This window comes from Thermobia domestica, chromosome 14, assembly GCF_964235325.1.
Source record: "Thermobia domestica chromosome 14, izTheDome1.hap1.1, whole genome shotgun sequence".
Taxonomy (NCBI): domain Eukaryota; kingdom Metazoa; phylum Arthropoda; class Insecta; order Zygentoma; family Lepismatidae; genus Thermobia; species Thermobia domestica.
The window spans coordinates 130,282,804-130,303,110 of NC_137467.1; the positions used below are offsets into that span (position 1 = coordinate 130,282,804).

The following is a 20,307-nucleotide window of genomic DNA, read 5'->3' on the forward strand; positions in this document are numbered from 1 at the left end:
TGATTCGCTCGACTGTCGCCAGCAAAGTCAGTGTGGATTGAGTGTTAATTCAGAGAATTAGAAAAGAAAATTTACTATTACTTTAAGTGCGCAAGAGTGGTCTGAAATATCTCCCGAAGATGTAATATATCGCGAACGAAAATATAGAGTACTGAAAAGGCGTGTGTGGGCTAATGTAATCTATGAACATTTATGGATGCATACCAAAGCTCCGTGTGCGATGGTCTATACAGGAGGAAAAATTAGTAATTCAGATACAACATGTTACGTTAAATTTAAAGGTGTTTGTTCTTTCTGTTGTTCGGCATTTATTCGTTCAATTCAGGAAGAACCCAAGCCTCAAAGTAAAGTTCTGGTTCATTGTATATTTCAAGGAAGGTACACTCATGTCCAAAATTATTGTCGCATGTCTATAAATATGTTGTTGTAGGAATATAATTTGATAACGAATTCGCCCGGTATTTCTTACAATGTTAGTACGTGTATAATAGGCAAAGACATGTATGTGGCAAATTTCATGTCAAAAGAGCAGTATATAAGAACAATAAAACAAAAATAAAACTCTCTTGTCCATTTAGCAACATTTTGTTTTACATACTCTAATTTTCGTATTATTAATTCTTTTTCTGTGAAATTTGCCAGAAATATACATTTCCCGATTATACACACAGTATCAGTATTAAAAGTATCCTGCAAAATCATTATCTAATTATATCCTTACAAGAAAACAGTTATAGATATTCGACAATCATTTTGGACATGAGTGTACAAGCAAAGTCACCCGAAAACCATGAAAAGAAAATTATATGGCAATGGGTCTCGGAAGCTAGTTAATAAAATGGTACAGCAAAACATGTCAGCATCTTGCGTTCATAGATTAGAGGCTGACCGTCTTATGTATGTAGGACACCCAGAACCTAGTAATTTACAGTCTTTGGAAGTCCTTCGTTCTGCAAACATCGTTTTCTGTAAAAACGTCGTCTTAATGAAGACCCAATTTTGTCTGGGGCTAAAGGAATGCAACTTGCTCCTTACAAAGGAATAATACGTAATGTGTCGTACAACCCACTGCAAGTGCGATATTATTCTCCAACTCAAATTGTAGTATATCGCTATTACGCACTACGTAATTCGAGCTTCTCAGAAGTAAGCGTTGATGCAAGTGGGAACTTAGGCCAGTACTTCGTTTTGGGGAAAGAGGTCGTCATCCATTTATGTATAATATCTCCCTTCGTGATCCTGAGACAAAATAGATCTACGTAATCAACAGCATGATTTCTGATGTCCATGATACAAAAAGTATCAGGAACTGGTTATCGAACTGGATACGTGACGGTGCATTAATACCTCAACAATGTGTTGTGGATATGAGCCAAGCCCTCATGGCTGCCTGTGTACAATCTTTTACTGGTTTTACATTTTTGCGCAGTTATGTGGATGAATGTTCAAAAATAATATTAAATGGAGCAGAAACGCATAATTTTCCCAAGCGTTTTATTCGGAACGATGTCGCTCATCTAATGAAAGTGATAGTTGAATGGAAAACTTTGAAGGGAGTTCTAAAGAGGACTAAATTTTTTTATGTTAGGGCACTAGCGCAGTGCGTTCAGGGCACGTCATGGACGATTTAGAAATTCTTTTGACAGACATTATTACCGTTGCACTCTCAGAAACGGAGGGGGAAGATTTAAACAGTTGTGGTAACACGTCATGCGAAGAAAGTAAGCAACGTCTCCAATAGCGGTGGGTGTAACAGAAGTACAAGTACAGGAAATTGTAGAAGATAATCTTCTTCATGAAGCATTCCAGGACTCAGCGTCGAAAGATAATCCCCTTACAGCTTGGATGAAGAGACTTGTTGGTAAAGTGAAGAATAAAATTGATACAGAAGAAGGGACGCGAGGAAATCAGCAGTTTCTTGAACCAATAGTTGACGATATTGTACGTTTTGCTTCCCATATACCATTTTGGACTGCTGTGATGGTACCTCACTTTGGATATGGTGGTAAAAGTGCTAGTAGCGCAAGTGTGGAGAGCTCCTTTAATGACATAAAACATGGAATTTTTCAACACATTACGCTTCCGGCACGTCTTGATGATTTTATTTTTCATCACTTAGCTACCTTGTCAGAATCTATGAAATTAGTGACAGTAGAAATGCAGTCTTCTGACATGCATTTTGGGACCATAACAACAAACACTATTGTTTCAAAAGCAAGCGCTGAAGTCGAGAACTCTGCACATTTGGAAACATCTCAGGTGTTCGGGAACATCTAACGAAGATACAGATGCTTTTGATTCTGATTCTTCGAGAGAAAAGCAAAATGAAGTCAACAATCAAAGGTTTGACAGAAATGTAATCCTTTCGTTGAGAATAATCCTACAATTTCAAAGAAGCGAAATGGGCAGAAAACATCGTTTGCTGACTGTAGCGCAGGTAAACCAAGTAGAAGCAGAGTAATTTGCGCAGTATGCAAAATTTCATTGGAAGCAGCTTGCTTCTGCGTAGACAAATCAGGAATGTCTATGTGTATAGCATGCGCCTCAAAATCAGTAGAAGAAATAAGAGATAATCAAGCAGAAGAGCAGTGGCGTTGTCTCAACGAAGATACCAAGAAAAGAAGGTGGTCTTCGCAGTTTATTGTTTAAAAAAATAACTATTAACATGTTAGTCTCTCTCTTTAACGTAATGAAGAGAGAGAGAGAGAAATGCAGTGTGTAAACACAGAAGAGACACGGAATATTGGATTAATTGGAGTGAATTGAAAGTGCTTGGCCAAGAAGAGAAAAGGTTATGTGTATTCATACTATCTGATTATGCCAAAGTGGATAGTTGGCGCAACTTTTACACGTTAATATATATATATATATATATATATATATATATATATATATATATATATATATATATATATATATATATATATTACAAGAAACGTATTTTGCTCAACAAGTAGTTTAAATCAGATTTAAGTCTGTTAAAGGTAAAGCTTGTAAAATGGAAAATATTCCAATTATTATTTTTAAGTGAATCACATGGTTATTTTAATTGGAAGGAATAATACTATGGGGCCGATTAAATATCGTGTCCACACAACTTTGCGATCGCAGCGCAATGTAATTTTTTTTCTTTTGATTTGCGATTTTATTTTACGTGGAATTAAATACATCAATGTCAGTCGCATCGCAAATAATATTTAATGTCGCTTGTCTTAAACTGATCGCAAACATATAATTGCGATCCGCAAGTCAATATTTAATCAGCCATATGAAATATATACTAAATATTAAAAGAGTAATAACATTCGTTCAAAAATGTATTTGAAAGAACAACATGAAAAATGTTACGGATGCTTTCATGACGTTTTATTACAATTCATAAAAATGTTATTTAAATTTCTTTTATGAAAACAGGTTTATTCATTACACACTGTTATACTTATTCTGACAACACTGGCAAGCTACTTGCGACTTGAGAGGTTTCCACACACTACGCTCTTCTGGTAACAGTTTTGAATAGAAGTTATTCGTTTTAGCACCGTTCACCAATTGAAGTTTTCTATCCTTCTCTGTTTTTACTTCCCATCATATCTTCTATCACTCTCTTCAGAAAATAATTTCTTTTCAAACATATTCTAACCAATTCCTTCTTCTCATTTTAATTACGACCAATACTACTTACACTTATTACACTTATTATTATACTTATTTACACTTATTACTTTACACTTCTTATTTCCAACACCTTTACATTGATTTCCCCTTCAATCATTCTTCTCCACATCTACATTTCTAACAGTTCTAACCGTTTGTAATTACTCTTCGTAAGCTCACATTTGTATTCAGTATAGTTCAATACTCAACACAAAATATTTGTCGGTAACTTTCCTTATTCAGTGACTTAGAAGAGTTTGTTTTTCTTCCTACCCATTCCTATCTTACACCATTCCTATCTTTGCTTTCATTTCTTGTTCACACTCCAGATCTTCACTAATAATAATACTAAATAACAAACAATACCTCCTCTTCAAATTTTATGGTTGTCACAGTTCTTTTATTCCAATAACTATTGCTTTGCTACTTCTACTATTTATTTTAATACCATATTCTTCACAGCTTTTCCTTAACTTCTCCAACTTCATGTTAATTTTCGTTTTACAGGGTGTTTCAAAAAACACCGAAAACGTTTGGGAGGTGATTCCCGACACCAAGATAAGACAAAAAGTATAGACCAACCTGGGTACACAATTGCTTCCTTTCGGAGTTATAGGCTGTTGAAAACATAAAAAAGTGAAATTTAAAGGTCCATAGCTCCAATACTATGGGACCTATCGTAGTCGGGTCAAGACTTCACTTAGGAACTACTATGTACCCTATCCAAATATCCATGTTTCAGAATCTTGCGGTTCTTCCGCAACAATTTCTATAGAGGTAGTTGGTGAGTACTTCAATTATATGGTCGCAGCAAAACTGCCTCCACAAAAAATATTGCATAAGTACCTTAGGATTCTGAAACATGCATTTTTGGATACCGTACATATTAGTTTCTAAGTGAAGTCTTGGCTCGACTACGGTAGATCCCATAGTTTTGAAGCTACGAACCTTTAAAGTTCATTTTTCATGTTTTCGGTAGCCTATAACTCCGAAAGGAAGCATTTGTGCACCAGGTTGGTCTATACTTTTTGTCTTATCTTGGTGTCAGGAATCACCTCCCAAGCATTGTAATGGGTGTTGTTTTGAAACACCCTGTATATTCCGCAATATGAGCGGTATCATCTGCGAAGAAAATACGTACACTTAATTTTTACAAAATATTTCCTACTGAAATGTCCCCTTTCTTAGTCAAACCCTCTTCTATTTGTTCTTTTAAATGTGTTTGAATAAAGTTGGTGAAAGGAAACACTCTTGTCGAATAACCCTTCTAAGTTCATTTTTCTGTGTCCTCTTCCATTCTGATCTACCAGTAAATACTCTGTATGTAAAATAACCAATGTTTCAAAGATCCTTCATTATTCAGCAGATGTTTTTCAGCTGTTATGTTCTAAGCACACCGGGCAAAACATTACGGAATGCGATCATCTTCAGTAACTGGTCTGAAATAGCTAAATACTTGTATATAATGCAATGTAAATTATTGCATGCTATTTGTTACTCTTTTTACCTTTTAGGAGATGCATGCATAAGTATTTTTATATGTATAGTAAAGTTGACACACAATCATAGTCATACGTCTTGCAAATAAAATCAGAAAAATAAACACACTGCTGAACAAGACTGCACTTATTTAATAAAAACACATTTACACGTGACGTTTTGATCTTCTAGCTAAGATCCTCATCAGATGTACACTGTGTACACTCTGATCAGACCCAGACGAGTGTACGACTGATGAGGATCTTGGCTAGAAGATCGAAACGTCACGTGTAAATGCGATTTTATTAAGTAAGTGCAGTCCTGTTCAGCAGTGTGTTTATTTTTCTGATAGCAAAGTTGACATTACATAATATTTTGTCCGGTGTGTTTATGTTTTGGTGGACGCATTGCTCAACAATGAACTAAAAATTAAATTATAGCAATTCGTAATTTAAGGGTTATTTCCGACCTTGCCAAAATACCACCACGTAATTCTTACAAATTGCAATACCTGACTGAAATATTTTCTTTTCCTACTGAAGTCAATGGCGACATTCTCACTGCTTTGCTGTATAAACTATATACACATACCGTTTTATACCTATATACACATACCTAGATATCTATATCCTAAAATAAAATTAAAAGTAACTTCCGTTGAACTCAAATGTTCTTTGGCAATTTGTATGTAATACTATTAGGATTTAATGTATGTGAAATAATTTTTCCAATAATATTAATAATAATCAAACAAACTTGCCAATGCAGTTGGAACATATAATTGTGCGTATTCGATATATAATGTAATAAGTATTTTATCACTTTTACGTAAATAGCACGTAAATAGCCTTAACAGTTATAGCTTTTTCAATTTTTCACATTTGGAATTTAACTTTTAAAAATATTACAAACATTAATGAGTTATTTTAAATATATATGTATATTCTCTCTCATTATGTTCCCCAATGGCACATAACACTGGGGAAAATCATACAGTAGAAAGTTCTCTCGAAGATAGCAAACATTTCATATTATAAATATAAAAAAGCACCGAAATATTATCAAATAACAACAATAGATATTTTTAGAATATTATAAGAAAATTTGAATTCAAATAGTAAACCACTTTACACACTAACAGAGTCAGTATACAGTTGGACATCGATAACTCGATTTTTTCACATTCTCTTGAATTCTCCATAACACTCAATGATAAAATCATCTCTGTAAGTTGCACGTTCAAAAATTATAACTTCAATAAATCAAATTTTAAGGGTTTCATAATCATATTTAAATCCTCGATAGCTCGAACTTCCGTATCTGCGAACTTCTACGACACGAATTTACCTGTATAAGTCAAATTTCTTTTGACGTGACCTCCATAACTATGCTTTTATGTAATTTTCATTATTGCTAAAGCATGTGACAAACATCTTGGCATTTCAGTTAAACGAATAAAACGTAAACTCTGGCACGACGTTGCCAAGTGGTAAAAGGGTGTGGCTATGGCTAAATATACAAACTACAGCGAGATCAGGTGGCAGGGGATAGACGTGGATGTGTACAAAAGAAACGTGACAATACCGCTGGCCTCTCATATGCTAGCAGCATTTAAAGAGAACTTGGAGCGCCGCCTTCAAATGCCAAGATGTTTGTCACGCCGTTTAGTTCTGTCATTGTTGCGAATGTGTATTGTAATTGTGTTTTACTTATGTCTAGTATTTTATTTTTACTAGCCATCTTAATTTAAGAAACTTTCACAACTTCGAATTATAGAGGTTATACATTGTATAGTCATTTTTCATGAGGAACGCGGAACCTCGGTATCTCGAATTTTTGTTTGGTCACCTTGATAACTCGAACGTTGATTACTCGAAAAACTCGAATTTTTATCTATTTCCTTCGAGTTATCGAGGCCCCATTGTATATAGAAATTCCTTAAACGAGCAACATAATTTGTTCGATTACTTAATCATTTGTACGACATATCATTTTCCCTAACAGTGGCAATCTCGGTAGGCCGTATATAGGCTAATGCTAGGTCTTACGTAGGCTAATGGTCGCTTTATGTAGGCTAATTTTAGGCCCTACTTATGCTAATAGCAGACCCTACGTAGACTTACGGTAGGCCCTGCGTACTCTAATGGTCGGCTTGATTGGGAGTAGCTCTTTGCAAAAGTAAAGTTGAAATTAAAGCCCAACGTTTTTAAAGTGCGTGTTGGCTAACCAAAAGTTTGTCGTCGTTTATCCTATAATTTCGACCTAGTATTCCCAATCGCAATGAGGATTTCCACTAAAATACGGATTTAATATTTTAATTCAAAAATAAACGTATAACATTGACATAAAAATGTCCCTTAAAATAGGTTTTCAAACACTTTTCAATAATTGGAGCTAGCCTATCGAGGAACCTTCCGAATTCTCTCGAAAGAAAAATGCAATTTTATTGCTCCATGTCATAGATATCCCTGCAGTCGACGTCTGCATTTGCCCATCATAGTGAGAGAAACTGCATAATTATATCTTTATACGATACTACAGACAATGGATACCTATATAATTAGGGTTTCTGAAAACAAATATATTGCGATACCGGTTACTGCGCAGCTTATACGAAGAGTACTAATGTACGTGTATTGAGTTCCTTATTCACACCAAGAACCTCCCATAATAAGAGGTAATGAAGTAAACTTAACTAAACTGAAATACGATGAGGTAAACCCATCTGCTGGTGTAGTGGTTAGAACGTGTCCCTTTGATGCACGTGGCCCCGGGTTCGATTCCCAACGAGAAAGCACACAATTTTTCACTTTCATTCTAGCTACCTATGCGCAGAATTTGTTCAGAGACTACCTTAAATGTATGCTATTATCGAACTTATTTATTTTGAATCTCTGTAGAAGACTGCGGTTCTCGATACGGTTCTCCCAGCTCGTCTAGTGGTTAGGCGTGTGCCTTCGGTGTGCGTGATTCCGGGTTCGATTCCCGGTGGGATAGCATTTGAAATTTTAACTGTCCTCGATGTTTCTGAGTTCATGTCTAGTAGTCCTGAACAGTGGCAAAAGAAGAAAAATGGTACAGCATTCACTTCTAGTGCATGAGCTCCCTGGTTCGATCCAAGTTCATGCCAAATGAGCCTTTGGTAGACAAAGACCTTGTGCATTTATTTTCTCGAGTTTCTCTCGATTCATCCCACTATGTCATTCATTTTTATCATTACAGTCTCTTTTAGCTTGCACTGTACAATCGTGAAACGTAAGACTGAAAGCTTTCATTTTGTATTTTCGAATCTCCAATGTAATAATAGGTATTTAACCACAAGTCAATTTCTATTTAATTCGAGAATGAAATTGATTTCAAGAGAATTTACGATATAAAATTTACATATTCAAGTTTAAAACATATGCGTGGTGTGAAAGTGAAATAATATATTTGTTCTGTACCTTTTATAAATAGTACAAACTTATACAAACAATTACTGTATTATTCATAATTGTGTAATCTCATTACGATTTAAATTATATTCCCTATAATAAGAGCTTAAAATGGAAGCCAAAATGAGTTAGTTGTGGTAGTGCGAAGTTAATTTGGTAACAAACCATTCGTAACAAATTTGATTCAATATCTTTACTGTTTATACCTGGAATAATTAAATACTGCATCCGGGAGATTTAATAAATAGTATATAGGAACATAATTTAAGCCAATCTCTGAAATTGTAAAATTAGAACATAGTGCAATCTATGCAAACTTAACCCAATTCAGTCATGAGTTTAATATAATTACACTTTTTATAGCAAGAGTGACTTTGCTTTAATGTGGATGGTAAATAGCAAATTATTATGCGTGTGGCCTTACAATATGTTCTCAAATTTTAATGAAATTAAATCAAACTTCCTCTATTTGCTCTATATCCAGATACCACCTTAGACTCCCAATATACTCTTGGGAACCACTTACGTTATTTCCGCAGAAACATGGCGCAATGTCGTTTTCAGCGGACAGAGCTAAAGACAATTCAAAGTGCATTTACTTTGTTAATATTGCATCTACAGTAGAAAAGGAAGAAATATGTATTTATTTATTCCGTATTCATCTCTTTTAAATTAAAATAAATAAAGTAGTGGAAATTCCTATTGTACTTCTCTCGCGGGAATTACATTCGCAGTTGAGTTAGTTGGTAAATGCTCGGCAAAGTGGCGAATCAGTTACAACGCAGGGCCAACGTTGGTACTTGGCTAGCATACCGTTGCCCATTGTTGCGCCCCCTGTCTATGCTGTTAGTGTAAACAATGTGAAAGAACAATTCAACCTGTATCAGGAGAAAGGATCGTAAAATTTATATTACTTTTTGCCATATACGATCTTTAGGAAAGTCAGTCCGTCTATTGCACATAGAAACGTATAGCTACTAAGTTTTACACAGCATCAAAATCTTCACAAATTTTTTCTCTTCCTACAAAGTATTTTTACCTATTTCTGTAAAATTTACACAAAATCGTAAGCGACTTTTTTTTTTTTTTTTTTTTTTTTTTTTTACAATGGCCGACTCGTTCATTTAATGTTTGGACGTGCTTCCAGGCAGATCTGTCGATCCTTGAAATTTCTTCAACTCATCCTTGATAGCTTCAATCAAAGGTACTGCAGGATCCATTGGAGTTAACGTACTGTCCGCTAGTATCACTCTATGGTCTATAGATGGATATGTTGTAGAAGATCGGTAGGTGCTGTCATCTGTGAATGATGTTGGAGATGAAGTCTCAGGTACAGTTAACGCATTCGTGTCCCTATATAAATGGAATCGAGATCGGTGAAATGGCCCAGCGCTCAGAGGTCGAGATTTCCGATGCTCTTTCTGAGTCTCGGTACCAGGTTCCCATGCTCCACGAGGACCTGCCGAAGCTACTCTAGGACGAGAACGCGGCGCCACTGAAGTGCGTGAATACGAAGTACTTGGACGGAATTGAGAGCTTCCAGCCTTCAACAGAGGTTCGATTGGCCTGTAAGATAAGGTAATATATTAGTTAAATACGATGTATTTAAGATATAAATCTATGCGATTAAAATATTCATATTACATATCGCTATAATGGTAATCAACTTACTACGACTTGTTAAATATGATAATTACATTTATGTTCAAAAACTTGAATAGCAGCTTTGGTTTACTCTAAATCACACATATGATAATTTGATGCCTACTCTTGTAAGAAAACGCTCGAAATAAAGAAAAATATATATGTATATGTTATGTTTTCTACAATTCTATTTGCGGTAACAGTGTACAGATTAAGAAAGATGAATCTTCAACGTTTTTACACATGACTATGCGAAATAAATCCACAGATAAATACAGGATAAGGCAGGGAAATAGGACATTTTTTAAATGACTAGTACCCAGTCTGTAAGAGATGGAAATAAATAAGCATGGGGGCTTTCCATTTCATCGTTCTTAGCATTTTATTTTCAAGCGATATCATGCAGCCGTGGATGTTAAAACACCGTTTTCACTTTTCGTACCAATTTTTTGTGGAAAGTGGTAGATGAGAGACAACGGTCCAGTATGAGTTTCGTCTCATGTTAAAAGTTCACCAAAATGACTCTGTTCCATCTCGTAACACAATCTTATATCGGGTTAATAATATATGTTCAGGGAGATCATTAATGGAAACCAAATCATTAGATGACTCACATATGGGTGTGCGCTTCGGAAAATGTTGAAAGTGTTAGAAATAGCAATTTGCCAACTCTGAGCCGCTCTGCTCGGAGACATGCTGCGAAAATTTGAGGTTAAATTAAAGACTTCATGTTCATTTTAGATTTCCAAACTATGCATAAATATCGAAAGTCTTACAAAATGGTTATGTCCATCTGTCTCTGAACAGGTATCAGAGCACAAACGGTAAGAGATGTCGATAAGCGGTTTTTGGATTTGATTCAGCGCCCTAACGATAGGTTCCATCTCAGCCGTTAACCCTGTATTCATACCTGGAGTATTAGAAATAAACCATTTCCAGTTTGAACGTTGATCGGCGTAGAACAAAAATGTTAAAGAGTTAGCCACAAGCGATTTTCTGAATCGAATCAACGTCTGAAGAAAAGATATACCTTCACACGCATCTCTCTACAGTTCGAACCAAACTATGTGAAACTTCAATCACCAATCGATTAGCATTAGGATTAGGAATTAGATTTCTGGGCTTTTGGTATCTATGACCATGTTAACTCGTCACATATGAGGGATGATATCCCTCGGCGATCACACTATCCAAGGAAAGGGAAGGAAGGAACCGGCATCGGACCTATACGGTAGGTAACATCCTGCCTGATGTAAATTAGGGAAACCCAGGAATACCTCACTTAAGATGAATGGGCTGAAAAAGCTTTTACATTTTTTGGATCAAATGTCCCCACCGAATCATCAATCGAACTTACTATCACAAGAATTTTGTAAAATATACCATTGTTCTTTTAATAAAGTAAATTGGCTCGCCTAAAGCTCTCTTAAATTCTTGTTTAGGCCTTCTCCTAAAAAGAAGTTCGTCCATCCATATGCTAGGATATAGAGGCATAAAGGAAAGAAAGAAAGAAAGAAAGAAAGAAATAGAGAGAAGAATGAAGTAGCAATTTACACTCGAGTCTCACTTTTGATTGGTTCTCTGCGGAAATCAATTAAATATGACCTTAGTGCAATGGAAGCAATCGTGCATTAAATTAGCTCCTACATTCAGTAGTTAGATTAACTGGAATTGAGAATAGTACGGCAAGTCACGGAAAGTGAGAGGAGTTCAAAACTGTTTTATAGCTTGAAACTTTTTTTTTTTTTTAACATTTCAGTGCTATGTTATATTGAGAATTGCAATTAAGCTTTGAGAAGAAAAATGAAGAGACGTATCTACACCAGATTTATCTTTAAAAAATTTAGTAACTCAAACAGTTTCATTGCATATACAAAATATCTGATAGCATATTCGTCAAGACTTTTCACATAAAAAGTAGATAAAATTTTATTTTGTACTTTACTGAAATAAAATAAATGAAACTTGTATTTTTACGTCACATGATTATGCTCTATAGCAGCGTTTCCCGACCTTTTTCAAGTTGCGGCACACTACGGGTGTAACTTGAATTCTCGCGGCACACTCATAAATATTATTATTTGTAAGTATAAAATACCGTTTTCCGTTTTTTTTAAAGTGATTATTGATCTCGATCACTGGTTTTCCCCGTGGTAAATCATTATCTTATTTCTCGTTCTAATTTTAACCCTTTATGGACGGAATTATTTTCCTGTTGAAGAAAAAAATTGTTTTCGGTATCAAGCTGTGATCCACACTGAAGACGCCAGGCTTCGCTACTTGTCAAATATAATCCTCGAAACGTAACGGATATGAAACGTTCGTTGTTTCGAATCAAAAAAATGCTCGGGCTTGAAATACAACAATGCGTTGAAACGTTACAAATTTGTTTTCGTCGTCCATATCGGGTTAAAATAGAAAACAATTGCAATGAAACATTGTACTCAGGTTTTTAAAAATACACTTTCTTTTTCGAAAACTGTATCCAACCTTTCACTAAGAAGGAAGATATCACTAAATAACGAACGAAAAAACAAATTTCTTGTACTTTTAAAACAAATGTAGGTAATTTGTATGCATGTTTGGTATGTTTGCTATATCGAAAGGATTAAATGATATTTTAAAATTTCAAGTTACGAAATATCTGCAACAATAAAGAAGCAATAATGGCCATAACAATGATAACAAATACTTTTTTCAGCATTAAAAATGTACAGAAAAGTAACAAGGTATGAAACTTAAAATTGTAGATTCATAATACAGGTTCATTGTAATGTGAAATACAATTATACATTTTCCCCCATGTTTTGCAATTTGATACCTATAGAATTAACAATTTTCTTTCCATTTCCTCGCGGCACACCAGTTGCCCATTCACGGCACACCAGTGTGCCGCGGCACACCGGTTGGGAAACGCTGCTCTATAGACTAAAGGACACGGATGATCAATTCAAATGAACGAATATGTAATAATTGTGGAATTAGAACATGAGAAGGAAGCGAGAAAATCTCAAGAAAACCCACAGACACACAATGTTGTCCGCCAGAAATACTTATGCTCTGGAACAGAAACATGGGAATCTTGTACCAGAGGTGAGAGATCCACTAATAAGCCAAACCTGGCCCAAGCGGAGTACATTTCTCGTAAAAATACGCAGAATTGTATGCATTCTACGCCACTGAATACTCTACTCAAAACAGGCAATTGCTCCAAAATTGTTGTCAAAAATGTTAGTAACTTTGAACAAGGAAAGTTGAGAAGAGTGCCAATGTTAAACACTCTCCAAGGGGGATTAATTAAACGGAGCCAATATTGATAATCTAAACCAAATTATATGAAAGCTTACAGTGACGTAATTAAAGGGAGGGCAAACAGAGCTTGTGTCCCAGATGCCGGATTGGGGGATGAAACACTGGGCAAATATTTATTTTCACTATAAGGCAAGGAATAGAGTTTTAGCAAATTAAAGATCGTAAAAAAAAATACCTCAGAAACGTAACAGGAGAAAACAAAGATCCACCAACCTTAGGATCATACCCATAGAACACAAGTTAGCTTCAAAGTTATCTTTTGAGGACACAACGAAAACTTTTCCATCCAAACCGAAACCGGTTATCGGTTTTCTCCAAAACCGGTTCGGTTTTCTCCAAAACCGGTTCGGTTTTTCACCGGATCCGGTTTCGGTTACCGGTTCCGGTTGTTTCCCCAAATTTGTTCTATTTCTGCCTAGAATAGTGTTTCGTTGTTCTTCGGAAACCGATTAAGTTTCCACAGAAATAGTTTTATGTTTCCGAAAAGTTTCCGCTGAAACTAGTTTGAAGAAAACCGAAACCGGTTTCGGCGAAAAACCGAAATTTCGGTTTTCGGTTTTTCTAGAAACCGGTTTCCGGTTTTTATAAAAAAGAAAGTCTTGCCCATCCCTAGTGGAATCGATCACAAAGTCATTTCTCGCTGTATGTTGAAGTTTTCTATTCTATAGGAATATTATAATGAAACAGAAGTTCTTAAATGTCATTTCTTATTTGAATAGGGGCGTAAGGAGTGGGAATTATATATATTCTTGGAATGCTAAATCCTTATCAAAAAATCATTTCTCGTTTTATGTTGGAGGTCACGGTACCTGAGTAGTACCACGTTCACTTCTGGTGCGTGGTGTTCCTAATCTGATCTGAACAATCCATTTCGCCACACCCTCCATGCCCCGTCAACTTTAACCCACAAATCCCTAGTGTATCACAGGTGTAACATTGATTTCCTGTTGACCTTATAAAGTTAGTTTCAAACGTTTTACACAAATACCCATTGTACTTTATAAGCCACACATAAACCTTTGTTGCAAGCTTTGTTTCGTTCCTTTTCTTCAGGTTTAAGCAATTTTATTCAACTTTTCCTGTTAGTAGCTGCATGTTGCTCATGAAGTTCTCGAGCGCCTTTCAGCTTCCGGATATATTTTATTTATTCCTATGATAACTAAGTATTTAACTCCCTAATCATTTATTTTTCCTGTATCTAAAAGGTCAATAATTACTCTGGTAAAATAGTAATTGTTCATGTACTAAATTAAAGTTGTAAACTACGTCTGTTCCTCGCTGAGTCACAGGTGTCACTTTGGGTTTCCAATTCTTTTTTTTTTTTTTTTTTTTTTTTTTTACATTTCTGTTATCTAAGACCCTCATTTCGTGAGTCATGAAAGTTTTGTTCAAAAATTCTTACTTGAACAATGTTTGGGATTTTGTGGGTTAATACGGTACTGCCATGGCAACCGATTCTTTAATATTTAATAGTTACTAATGTGACGGTATTTTCTCAATCAACATTGAAACCGGAAGTGTTAATACACTTCTATTGCTTCCAGTGTAAGCAGAGAGATAAAAAGAAGTGGAGATGAAACATATTCTTGAAACAAATTGCAGAAAACCGATTCTCGCTATCTATTACTGTTTTTAATCTATAGTGATAAACGATAAAAACCGGAACTGGTTGATTTGTGTCACTCCCAGTTTGAAAAGAAGGTTAAGAGAAAAGATGTACACTCATGTCCAAAATGATTGTCGCATATCTATAGCTGTCTTCTTGTAAGAATATAATTTGATAATGATTTTGCTGGGGTACTTTTAATACTGATACTATGTGTATAATCGGGAAATGTATATTTGTGGTAAATTTCATAGGAAAAGAATTATAAATACGAAAATTATAATGAGTAAAAGAAAATGTTGCTAAATGGTCAAGAAAGTTTTATTTTCGTTTTATTGTTCTTATTTACTGCTCTTTTGACATGAAATTTTCCACATACATGTCTTTGCCGATTATACACACACTAACATGATAAGAAATACCGGGCGAATTCGTTATCAAATTATATTCCTACAACAACATATTTATAGACATGCGACAATAATTTTGGACATGAGTATACCTATTCCTAGAAAAATTCCCGCTATCTCTGCTCGTTTTTGCTCCATGTAGATCAATATTTAAACCATAAGTTGTAGTGAAATCGGTTTTATAGAAAGGAAAGATAAGACGAAATGTGTTTCTGGGACGGTTAATCGATTGTAGGAAATCACTTTTTGCTATCTATCACTGTTTTGGCTCTATAGTAATCAACGAAAAACTGTATATGAAAAAACACGCCACTTATTAAAGTCAACCAAATATTGTCACAAACTACGGTAAACTCATTTATTAAATTTTTGTCCGTGATTGTACTTTTAGTTAATTACTCTTCAATATAATTTGCAAATATATATATATATATATATATATATATATATATATATATATATATATATATATATATATATATATATATATATATATATATATATATATGGTGATCAGAAAAATGGAAACACCTGAACGAAATTGCAACTTACCAGATTAATATGGTGTCGGGCCACCTTTCGCCTTCAGAACAGTCTTGATGCGACGTTGGATGGAGGCATAGAGGTCGTGAATGGTAGCAAGTGGAATTTTACACCATTCCTCGCGCAGGGCATCGGCCAGTTCTGTGAGTGACGATGGAGGTGGAAATCGTCGCCGGAGTCGTGTTTCCAAGACGGACCACAGATGTTCAATTATGTTGAGATCTGGGGATTGGGCGGGCCAGGGGAGATGTTGAACTTCATCTCGATGTTCCTCAAACCACGCTGCAACAACGCCAGCTGTGTGAATGGGTGCATTATCATCCTGGAAGATGGCATCATTGTCTGGGAACAACATCCGGACCATAGGATGCAAGTGGTCTCCTAAAATTGCGACATAATCGTTGGCAGTGATTCGTTCGCTAAGTGTGACCACAGCACCCAATGAAAACCATAATATGGCGGCCCACAGCATCACCGAGCCGCCGCCATGTTTCACAATTGGGCGGAGACACTGCAGATCATAAGCTTCTTTGGGCGTTCTCTACACATAAACACAGCCCGTGGTTGGGAATAGGGCGAAGGATGATTCATCCGACCATATCACACGTTTCCAGTCCTCAACGGTCCAAGTTGCATGGTCACGGCACCATTTGCGGCGTGCGAAAGCGTTATGGTCCCTGCTGAGCGGTTTAGCCCGTGCAACACGACCCCGTAAGTTCATGTCATGTAATTCGCGGCGGACTGTGATTGTCGAAACAGGGGGGGAGGGGCTGATTGAATTCCTCCGTCACTTGCACCGCAATGGCACGACGGTTCTGCGCGACAATGCGCTTTAATACCCGGCGTGATCTGTCACTCATAATTTTCTTCCGCCCACTGTTCCGCTTCCCCGATGTGGTTTTCCCGTGTATTGTGTAGGCCGTCATCACCTTCGACACTGTCCCACGCGACACACCTAACACAGTAGCCACTGCCGTCACACTCACTCCACATAACCGCGCACCAACAATTTGAACTCTTTGAAACTCTGAGAGGTCTCCCATTTTACACTACCTCCGTCTGCTGCAGCCACTGGACACTGCTGTTCCACTGCGCCTGACGTAGTACGGAGACCCACCTAACACACCACCACCAGCGGTCCGGCGCTGCGGGCGCCACGACACCACTGCCAACCCATACATCTGACGTGTTGCCAACTACAGGTGTTTCCATTTTTCTGATCACCATCTGTATATGGTAAAACGAAACTTTGGATATTTCAAAACTCATTTTATGATTAACTGAAAAATTCTTTATTAAAACTATATTGAAGAAGTCAACTATCTTACACAACATCATTGTTTAAGTTCATGCAATGACAAACATGGCAATAGAAATATATTCCTGTAGGTACACGTACCTACTATTTCAGCACAAGTACATAACCTCAGCATTAGTCAAAAAGCAAAACGACATGGATTCCCTAAATCGTGGCATTGCGACGTTGACTACAGTAAGACGAAAACTCCGTATCCAACTTTGGATTCGACCTAAATAATAAAATGATAGTTACAATCTACTAAAGAGTATCGTCTACAAAACTTCTACTATACGAACATCAGTAAGTCTAAGGTATGTACACTCATATCCAAAATGATTGTCGCATATCTATAACTGTCTTCTTGTAAGAATATAATTTGTTCATGATTTTGCAGAGTACTTTTAACTGATACTATGTGTATAATAAGGAAATACACATAATAGGGAAGTTTTATTTTGGTTTTATTGTTCTTATTTACTGCTCTTTTGACATGAAATTTGCCACATACATGTCTTTGCCGATTATACACATACGAACACTATAAGAAATACCGAGCGAATTCGTTATCAAATTATATTCCTACAACAACATATTTATAGACATGCGACAATAATTTTGGACATGAGTGTACTTGCTTCATATTTGTCAATGCTTAGTCATGATACGGTAGAGGAGACCGGGGCTGGTTGGCAGCAGGGGCAGGGATCAAACTGTATATAACTCCTCCATTAATTAACATAATGCACTGTTGCTGCTATCATAAAAGAGCGACCTATGGATGATGCTGCCACCTTCATACGGAATTCGTAACTTAAGGATAATGGCGTCTATTAGGTAAAGAGTGTTTTTACCAGTCTTAAGTAATTTTTTTTCAGTTCTCCGTTACAACATCTCAGAATCATCACTTCTTGGAGTACATAGGTAAGTAATATAGTATTAGTTAGATCTGAACTTTGGTTTTATGGATATTCAAACAATAAAACGTAAATACCAAACAATTGAGGAGTAACTACGACTTTGTTGCACAACATGTGTTTCGGTTAGTTGGCGTATAGCATTTGGGGCTGGTTGGCATGTGCGCCAACCAATCCCATGTGGAATTTTATGTTCTTTTACATTTATTGTTACGTCGTTTGTTTTATTGTTGTGTTGTTTACAGTTCTATCAATCTTTTACTTCAATGTTATAGAATAACATGCACTTATTGGATTACTGTCAAAATTTCGAAATCGAGATAAGACAGGATTTGGGCTCTACTACGTCTGAAACGTAAATGAAAACCATATCCAGCTTGACGTCTCCCTGTGTGTGTGTGTCTGTCCATAGATATTTTGCTAACGATAACTCGCGTAAATTTAGTTGAAATACATATGTTTGTGTTAGTGCCGACACAAGACCTATTGTTTTCGGTTGAATTCGGACCATTAGGCAACTTCCGGAAATAAAGAGTGGTAAGTGTTATTTACATGGAAGCATCCGGATTTACCATACCGGATTTTTTTTAAAATTAAGTGTATTCAATTTCTATAGAAGAAAGGATGGAACATGACGTCAGACTCCGCCGTTATGATTCAAGTCATTAAAGAGGTTAAGAAAAAGGGACGATCCATTCGTCATACATTGTGTGGTTGGATGCATACACCAACAGCCGTCGAAGCGAGAATTGGATCCAGTGTGTAGCATGGGCACTTGTAGAGTGTACGGATGATTCGCCATTTTACACATGCCATAACTGTGACTGAATTTTCTGAATAGTCAGTGTCAAGCATAATTTGTATGTGCTCTTTTGTTACAAAAAAATATAGGCCTACCTATTGCTTTTCTTTTCTTGTGAAAAGTAGGAAATAAACTGCGTTTCTAGATAATTCAGTTAAAAACTATCTTAGTTTCTCTTAGCTACTTTGTGAACAGCAGGAAATAAACTGCGTTTCTTGATTCATATTTTAATTACATTTAGAAATAATATGAAAAATAGCCTACATCAAATCCTATTAAAACTGACAGTCTTGAAGCTTTCGATGTGATGACAACCAAGCTAGCTACAATGAAAGAAAGAAGTTTTCATATTTCATAATGCTGATTTTTTTAATGTTGTGAATAAAAACATTTCAAATTTCAAACAAATAACTTACTTCATTGCAATATATATAGAATTTAGAAAAATCACGTTTATTACTAATAAATCCAATTTTTGTTTGTGTTTTGTTGCTTACAGTTTTCGAGAAATACATAGAAGCCAATATATGCTATATTTAAAAAGTCTGCCAACTAGTCCCATAATACTAGCCAACCAGTCCCTTACTAGGGGTTGGTTGGCATACTTCATTTTAAAAGAAAGAAATATTTATTTCTCGAAAACCGTACGCAACAAAACACAAACAAAAATTGGATTTATCAGAGGAAACCTTGTTCTATTCATACAGTCCATTACATTGCAATACTGTGCACTATCTACTCATAAAAAATAAAGAATGAAAAGTTCGCCAATCACCTCCGGCCTCTCCTACTTAGAACAATTCTACAAACACAAATAAACATAACTTACATGCTTTAAAATCATTCTCCAAAATTCAAGTTCTTTTAATTTCACCATAAACAAAATGTTTACAAATATTGGTGTAAAAATTATCAATGTGTAAATTTCCTCCCCCTCCCCCAAAGAAATGTTGGTTACAGTTCACTACATAGTAGATAGTGCACTATGATTACAATGCCTCTCGCATACGTCCTGTGATATATTAATCATAAATACCTCATAGCATAACCGCAATATTAAAACACACTGCGTCTAGCCTTTCATACATGAGATAAACAACATGATAGTACACGCTATGGTTAATGAGGTACAATATATAAACTTATTAACCCTGAGACTTTAACACCTTGACTACCACCATATCTGTTGACCGTTATCACCTGTACACC

At 35.8% G+C, this 20,307-nt stretch overlaps 1 protein-coding gene across 2 annotated transcripts in view; it reads right to left on the reverse strand.

The window, feature by feature from the left end:
* Positions 1-3,216: 3,216 nt before the first annotated feature.
* Positions 3,217-20,307, reverse strand: part of LOC145670318 (uncharacterized) — a 127,198-nt gene continuing 110,107 nt past the window's right edge. Inside the window, exon 5 of one of the 2 annotated variants that reach the window (XM_081738818.1) lies at positions 3,217-10,133. In XM_081738818.1, the coding sequence (XP_081594944.1) occupies positions 9,692-10,133 (442 nt within the window). In that variant the 3' untranslated portion in view covers positions 3,217-9,691. Of the gene's footprint in view, positions 10,134-17,426; positions 17,612-20,307 lie in introns of those variants that run through there. The other variant, XM_081738819.1, reaches the window with a different exon arrangement.